The sequence below is a fragment of the Capsicum annuum genome, chromosome 11 (assembly GCF_002878395.1).
Source record: "Capsicum annuum cultivar UCD-10X-F1 chromosome 11, UCD10Xv1.1, whole genome shotgun sequence".
Taxonomy (NCBI): domain Eukaryota; kingdom Viridiplantae; phylum Streptophyta; class Magnoliopsida; order Solanales; family Solanaceae; genus Capsicum; species Capsicum annuum.
The window spans coordinates 147,574,119-147,582,800 of NC_061121.1; the positions used below are offsets into that span (position 1 = coordinate 147,574,119).

The 8,682-nt window shown below is 36.2% G+C and overlaps 1 protein-coding gene across 3 annotated transcripts; it reads left to right on the forward strand.

Moving 5' to 3' along the window:
• The first annotated feature begins 1,404 nt into the window (after positions 1 to 1,404).
• Positions 1,405 to 7,999, forward strand: LOC124888508. 3 transcript variants are annotated; one of them, XM_047399012.1, is made up of 3 exons: positions 1,405 to 1,937; positions 2,419 to 4,423; positions 4,508 to 7,999. In XM_047399012.1, the coding sequence occupies exons 2-3, from the start codon at positions 3,746 to 3,748 to the stop codon at positions 4,682 to 4,684; spliced, it is 855 nt and encodes a 284-aa protein (XP_047254968.1). In that variant the 5' UTR covers positions 1,405 to 1,937; positions 2,419 to 3,745; the 3' UTR covers positions 4,685 to 7,999. The 3 variants fall into 3 exon arrangements, with proteins under 3 accessions (XP_047254968.1, XP_047254969.1, XP_047254970.1); XM_047399013.1 differs by having other exon boundaries at positions 1,405 to 1,691; XM_047399014.1 differs by having other exon boundaries at positions 1,405 to 1,684.
• The last annotated feature ends 683 nt before the right edge of the window (positions 8,000 to 8,682 follow it).

Consider the following 8,682-nt stretch of genomic DNA (forward strand, 5'->3'; position numbering starts at 1 on the left):
GTTTTACCAAATTTCTTGACTAAAATCATCTTAATTTTATCATGAGTTAGGTCATTTCCTTTAATCTTCAATAGTGTATGACATCATTCTCATGTTGATTAATTCTTTTGTCACATTTGAATATATCGATATCCTGAATCTCTTTGAAATTAAGGCTGGTGTAGCGCTCGGGTTATACGATATTGAGTGTACTTTTTTGAATCAGCATCTTTTATGACTGGAGGATCTTATGGAATTTGATTATTCTTCATGTGACTATCTTATATACACTTCGAAAACTCAACCTTTAAAGGATCTTTTAGATTGCTCCTAGTGTTGAAAAATAAAATTCTCGAGATGTAAAGATAAATAATCGAAACAAGAAAATATTGCAATAATTATTTTATTAATTTCAATAAGTGAGTCTTACAATCTCTTTGAATCCTCAAATTCGTCTTTTCAAATATAAATTCAAGGACTTAAAGCTTGATCTTGATTTAGAACTTGATTTCTTGATTTGACGGACTTGATCTTGACTTATGCTTGAATTTAAGGGCTTTTGGGCTTGCTATTGAATCTGGCAGTCTTGATGAACTGGACTTGAATGCTTAAGTTTTGTAGGTAAATTACGGCGTTTGATCCACGAGCTTTCTCTTACTTATTGTTAGAGTTCTTGGTCCCTTTTATGAAATTATGAGACCCCTATTTATAGTGGTATAAAGGGAAGAGTCATGATGAAGATGGACTTCCTTTGACAAATCAAATTCAAGTGACATGGCGCCTTTTATAGGCATTTGATTTCACTAGGTCTGTTGCATCATTTTGACATGTGGCATGATACTATTGGTTCCTTCACTTGACTTGGTGTGCCAATTCATTTGACACGTGCGCTCATTTGATCCTTTAGAATATGACAATATGTTGGGCTTAGCAAAGTGGGCTTATCATTTATAGCCCAAATTGATGGACTAACCCAATAAATATTGAACCTTATTTAAATCCTTGTGTTTGGACCTAAATAATTAATTCAATTATATTAATTCACAATTATTTGAGATTAATATATTTGGAATATAACATAATCTAAATTTCATACGGATTCAATTAATAAAATTTTGTTGCCTACAATATGCCCCCAACTTCAAGACTTGTTGAGATATTTGATCCCATTTTTTTTAGACTAGACTTGAAGTAATAAATTATACTTTAATTGAGATCAATGATAATTTATATTATATAATTTTACATCTACGAATCGGATAATGTCCAAAGATTAAGAACATTATCTAATTCCACAAAATTGACTACCATAATAATAATAATGACAATACAATAGTAATGCCATCATAAAATCACTTAGTTGGTGGGCAGCAATGTTTATAAATCCAATTCCATATTGGAATTGGTAGTCGGCCGACATAATAATTCACTCTCCTTTAGTAGTTTCATTATTCCAATCCAATTTTCATTGGAAAACAATCATTGCAGTCTAATTTCCACGAGGAGACATGCAGTTATACATTCTTATGCCTTACCATTTTGATTCCATTTAGACTACTATCTTCTTTGTACAATTTGCACTAGAATCAAATCCGTCTCACCACCTCTCAGCTATTATAAATACCCTGTGCTCTTACCATTGAAAATCATTAGTCTTGAGAGCTTCTTCAACACACGTCTCTGAGTCAATCTCGCAAGTGTGATGGTATAATGTAATTTTTCTTTTTTTCTTTTATTTTTTCTCTTTTTTTTTGGTAGGGTTGAAATAGATAATAATATGCAATAATCAGTGTACATCGGCTTAAGGTGTGAGAGTTTAACTTTGTGTTCGTCACCTTAAGGCTGAACAATTTTGCTTGAAGATGGTGGACATCGACTTAAGGTGCGAGAGTTCAACTTTGCCTCCGTCACCTTAAGTCTGAAAAATTTTGCTTGAAAATGGTGGACGCCGTCTTAAGGTGCGTGAGTTTAACTTCGTGTCCATCACCTTAAGTCCGAATAATTTTTCTTGAAGATAGTGGACATCGTCTTAAGGTGCGAGAGTTTAACTTCGCCTCCGTCACCTTAAGTCCAAACAATTTTGCTTGAAGATGGTGGACATCGACTTAAGGTGCTAGAGTTAAACTTCATCTCCGTCACCTTATGACCGAACAATTTTTCTTCAAGATGCAACAGTTTTCTTTAAGTATGGGATCTTTCACCAATGCATTTATGTGATGGTATTCTCTAAGTATGGGCCCTTTACCATGGTCATCTTAAGGTGCAAGAGTTTAACTTTGCCTCTGTCGCCTAAATACTTGACGAGTTTGGCTTCAAGTATACATGAATATTTTTCACCAAAGCCAAAACATGGAGGACCCTTTTATTCTTTGGCATTTTTGCAGGTATTTTTTCCGAATCTTGACTTTGTGTTTGACAAAGATTCTTTTGTTTATGCAGCTTGCAGAGATAGTTCACTTAAAAGACTACACATATTCATCTTATAAAAGCAAGTATTTTCAAATTGAGGCCGACGATGGTATGATTTTAACTAGGTTATTGACTAAAACTTCAATAGTAGGAAGGTATGCAGATCCATGGCCACCCTTGCAAAATTCTCTCCATATGTCAAATTGGAATTCAAAACATGACATTGGTGATAATCAGTCAGTTAAAGTATAGCTTCTTTAAACTCCCAACCAACGTCAATTGAACATTGCGAGCACCCTTCCTTACTTAGGACATTAGGTACTCAAAAGAGAAATACATTGGGGGGCACTATGGAGATAACTGCTGAATATCATCATACTCAAGGATATTAGGAATGGGCTGAGGACATATTGGCTGGAAATGCATAAACCTTGAATTCAGCAAAAATATATGATGTCATTTATACTTCATTGTTTACCTATGATCGAAACTCGAACATATTACCGTCATTCTTTAAGGCTTCGTGTCCAACTACCAACACATTGCTTACTTCAACTGGAGAGTTATCCATATCCCTTTGGGACTTATACAAAATTGGAGGCTTGTCCATTGGAGGTCTTTCTTATGAAAAAGTAGTGCCCGAAGCAAAGGATCTTACAGGTGTTGATGAAAAGAATGAGATATTTATCCCTCGTTCTTATGAATTTTTGTTTGTAACTTTCCAAAATCTTCAACAAGGAGAGTCTTCTAATCCAAGATTTCCTCTATGCAAGGGGATAAATTTTTTGTGCAAAGGGTATTAAGATACGAGTCCGCTCCACTGAGGAAGGAAAAAAAATATGCTCACTTGAAGCCAACCCATAACCCAACTGGGACTATTTTGAAAGAAATAAAGTGGTCAAGTGCAGATGATGCCACATTTTCTAAACTTTGAGTAAAGTATGAACATTGGACCGATACATATTTGGTAGTGTTCCTATCATGTTGGTCGTGCACCTTTGTATTTCCCTTTAAGGATGGATATTTCATTCGTTCGGGAATTTTTAGATTTGCAACTATAATGGAAGATAAGAAAACTTTTACTCTTACAACTCCAGTCCTATCGAGCATTTATAATTATCTCAATAGAGTTGCAACTCGAAGTATCCCTTCCTATCCATTATGTATATGGTTGACTTGCTTACTATTTTAAGACTCATTTTCCACTTTCTAATGGACCATCTATTCCATTGATGAAGGCATATTCCAGAGAAAGTAAGGAAAGGTACTTTGATGGAGAGCTTTCTAGAAAGTGTATCCATCAAGGAGAGTGTTATTTGGGCTTCCACTATGCTAATCAAGTCCACTCCTTGATTTTATGGATGATGATAAGGATGAAGAGTCAAAGATAAGCTACATTATGAGCCTCTATTTTAACTTCCTCCCTTTTAGATATAGAGGTTCATTCATACTTGATCCATACAGTCCATGCCAGTTTAGCCGTCAGTTTGGGTTTTATCAAGGCCTTTCCGGAATCTTGGAAAATGATATTCATAATGCTTCACTAGATGAAGGCCTTAAATTTCATCAAATTTGTGTATTTCATGGTTCTATGTCAAAAGATACTTTTCCTAGAGCCATATCCAATATGCAAAGATATTTATCCATACCGTATAAATCTTGGTGGGACAAAGTTCATGGAAACTTGCTTGAAGTTAACTTGCAATCTTTGTTGAACGGCGTAGGTCCTATTATCGACACTCCTAAAGAACATATTGAGGAGGTCCCAATTATGGTTAAGCCTCCTGTTTTGAAATCTAAGGTAGTCATTCTATACAAAGTCAAGGGACCTCCACATACAGAAACTCAAAAAGAGGAGCTGCCTACCCTAACTCAACAAGCTTTCAATAAACGACCATCTCAAGACGAGAGCGATAGTAGTTATGAAGATCATTGTTGGAAGAAGGTAAAACCATATTTGACAAAGCAAGGTGATTCTAAATCCCATATAGAGATTCTTGCTAGTTCATCAAAGACTCCTCCAGCCATCAAGAAGGTAACGACTTAACTCTCTACTATTTCATAGTATATTAATCGCCTTTATATACCCCTCATATGATGTTTTTCTTTATGGGTGTAGCCAGTCAATGTTCAAGTTTTGGAAGATCCTCACCAAAGTAAGCCACAAAATGGTAGCGATTATTTAGTAAGTCCAGACTCAAGAGAGTTACTTTTGTCATCCAAAGAGGTCACTTCTAACCCTTGCAGTAAAGTCAAAGCAAATGTAGAGTTAAACTTTCCCCAGAAACCTCAGTAACCATGTCTATTGTTTATGGCAAGAAGGTTATTTCAGAGTTTAAAGGAATTTATCATGAAGGCTTGGGCTAGAATCCGCACCAAACTTGCAGGCCTTACTCCGAATCGTGCTTCTACTATCCAAGATGACATCAAAGTCATACTCAATGACATGAGTCGAATGGGGGCAGATATTTCCCCTTTGCAAAATTTATTGGGTTCTTTCTTTGGGCTTATGACTTCCTATGACCTAGCATAATCCACCCTTATTGAAAAAACCACAACAATTAAAGAATAAAAGCCATATTTGAAAGCCAAAGAAAATCTTGAGCTTGTATTGAGGGAGAGGGATGAGAAATCTGAAGAAGTTTTAGCCATTTACAAATCTCTTGAGAAGGTGAGAAAGAAGGTGAAAAAGTTAAAAGCTCACCAAGATTCTGCCAAACAAGAAACTGCGGAGATAGAGTCCAAAGTTTTGCTGCTAAATAAGAGTATTTTCAAGTGTTCTAACGTCTCTCTTGCAACCGCAAATGCCTCAAGTTCGTGGAGAAAAAGAACCAAGCCTTATAGGCTGTTTTACAAGATTTAGTCAATTATAAGCTATACTTAGATTAGCCTTAGGTGATGTTTTCCTTCAAACCTTCGTGTTGCTTTCTTTTACCCTTTTATTGAGTAGTTGGATCTATTAGTTGTAATAGAGACTCTTTTTCCTTATATCACACATTTTTTTAATATTCCTTTGAATTTCAACTCTAAGAATTGCTTGCTTATTTTGATGTGTTGATGTTGTTGTATTAAACTCTAGCTTTTCTCTCCAAAACTTGTTGCTCATTGGCTTTACGTTTTTGTCTCACAACCGACTTGGACTTGAAATTTCAGTTTGCCTTAAGAATTAAAGCTTTTGACTTCCAAACTTAATGATTGCACGTGTTCCAAATCTACGCACCAAACTACAGGCTTTGGGTATTCCAAATCCTATTAAAAGATCTTCCTTTCCTTTTGATAGGTTGCCCCCATTGAGCCACAAGTATTTTTTATAAGTCCAAAACTTAATTGAAATGCTTGTAGGCTTAAATTTCATATGGGGGATCGAGCAGGGGCATGTTTTTTCCTTGGCACTCATATAACTGAACTCAGAATGAAATTCCAAGCACCTACGTACCTCAGTAAAGAGAACCAAGTCAAACGTAGTTCTGGGTGAGTGTATTTTTTTGCATCCTAACTTTTGCCTAGGCTGCCGTTTTTGAGATTTTCAACCTAGCGGATATTTTTTTTATCCGTACACAGTTTATTTTCTTGCAAGCCAAGAGTGTCATATTCCTTCAAGTATAATAATTCTTTAAGAACTTGGTGTTGATAGGGCTAATTTTCACGCCATCTGCATCACCAAGATTGTAAGCACCATTTTGAATATACTTATTGTACAGTATATGGTCCATCCCAGTTTATGGTGAATTTGACCCTAAACTTATGAGAAGTAATAAAGGGTCTTCTTACTGCGAGGACTTGATCTCCAATTTGGAAGCACCTCAAGCAAACTCTTTTGTTGAAAGAACGGGATAGACGGGCTTGGTAACATTCAAGATTTTACTGAGACTCCAGCCTCTTTTCATCAAGAGCTTCTAACTCTGGTAGACACAATTTAGCATTTTCTTCATTAGTAAGCCCTTCTTGAATAGCCAGTCTCAAAGAAGGTATTTGACGCTCAAGTGGCAGGATGACTTCAACTTTAAAAGCAAGCGAACATGGGGTTGCCTGCATTGGTGTGTGGTAAGTTGTTCTATATGCCCATAAAGTTTCTTCCATTCATTCATGCCAGTCTCTCTTGGACTTAGAGACGACTTTCTTCAATAGATTGCATAAAGTCTTGTTAAACACTTTGTCTAGACCATTGGCGAAAGCATGGTACATAGAAGACTTACACTGCTTAAAGCCAAAGAGATCACAGATCTTATTCATCAGCTTGTTATCAAATGGCTTGCTATTGTTGTTTATTATATATTAAGGAATTCCAAAGTAGTAGATGATATTCACTCGGATGAAATTCTCAGCATTCTTCTTCTTTACTTCTTTGAGAGCAACAGCTTTGGCCCATTTTTAGAAGTAATCTGTTGCGGCCAAGATGTATAAGTGTCCACCAAAAGATTTTGGTAGTGGACCAACAACATCCATTCCCTAAGCACTGAATGAAAGAGATGTTATAGTTGGGTGTAGTACTTCAAGAGGTTGATGGATGAAATTCACATAGAACTGACAAGATTTGCATCTTCTAGCATATTCCAAGCAATCTTTCACCATCGTTGGCTAATAGTATCCCATCTTTTTAATGTGAAAATGGAGCTTCGGTCCAGACTGATGTGATCCACAAACTTCTAAGTGCACTTCTTGCAAAGCTTTAATTGCTTCTTCCTCTCCCAGACATCGCAAGAGTACTTCTTTAAACGATCTTGTATATGGCATGTCTTTATAGTAAAGAAAGCGAGGTGCACAATGATGAATGTCAATCCTTCTCCTTGGATCCTCTGGAAATATCCCATAAGATAAGTAATCAATGATAGGTTGTCAGCAATATTCTTTTACAGCTTCAGACACAGTAATGAGGTATTCAACCTTACTTTCTACTTCCTCATTTGACAGCGGTACTACCCATTCTTGGTGCATAGAAACTTGCATCTAATTTGGAAGAGTCAGGGTTGAGGTCGAAGCAGCTAGGGCATCAGCTTGCTTATTTTCTATCCTTAGCACATATTGGAGGGTTACTTCTCCAAGCCACCCCATCAATTTACGTTCATAATCATGATATGGTTGTAGCTCAGGCTTTTTGACTTCATAGTTTCCCAAAAGCTGCTTGATCACCAATTAGGAGCCATCAAAGACCTTTAATTGCAGTGAAAACCATTTAACAAAACCAAGTGAAAACCATCCAATGCCAACAACCATACATATATATAAGTGTCGGGATAAGGGACAGGGTATAGCATGCCATTTAAAATCTTATCTTGGATCGTGTAGCTTAGCCGTCCTACCATCCATAGGCCATATGGGTTCAGCTCCCCCTGCTGAAAGGGTCCAGGTGCGTGTAGCCACACGACCAGGAAATAACCTTGGGGTGACTAGTACATCCCTCCAATATAAACATGACACTCACACGTGTCCATCGAAGACCCCTCATATCAGCAAATATGAGTTTTCAATTTTGATCCTCCCAGGATCGCCACCATTCACGGCTTAGATTACACTCCCCGCCATTAATGCCCAATTAAAATCAAGTCCAAATAATCCAATTATCCATTTATTAACCAAGGCTATTTGATAAACCAATGGTATCATCCTACCACTATACTTGCAAGCATTATCCGTAACAAAACTATTTAGATTAAGGGACCTCTCGGTCCCTTTCCGTTTACCATATTAACCTCTTGGGAGACTACCATGTTGTCCACATGCATAACCAATTACATTTTAACCTTTGTAAACTATTTAAATCATTTGTAGTTTCATGCATAAGCTGGAAACAAGCAAGAGTTCCCTTTTAAAAGAGTCAATGCAAAAAATATATCCTTATAAGCATTTCATCAAACACCTTGGGGCATAGTATAACCAAAACAAAATTTCATTATCATTAAACCATTACCATGCAATTCCATTAGCCAAAACCAACATTAATGCATAAAAAGCATAATTAAAATCGTAAGAAATCATAACCAAGCCTTTAACATCAAAACCCCCAAATCAATGATTGAAAACCAAAACCATGCAAAAGTAAAAACTACGAAATCAACCATATAACCATGTCTTTAATTGAAATTATAAGTAGAGAAGAGAATCATGCTTTAAACCAAGAAGATTGATGGAAAGAATTCACCGAGACAAGCCCCAAAATAATTTCTTAGTTGAAACCCTAGATCTTTGTACCAAAAGCTCTTGAGAGAATTATGAAATATTTTGGAAGAGATTCTAAGTGTTTAAGAATAGAATAATAGGATAAATAGCCTTCTAAGTGTATTAGAAGTCATGGGT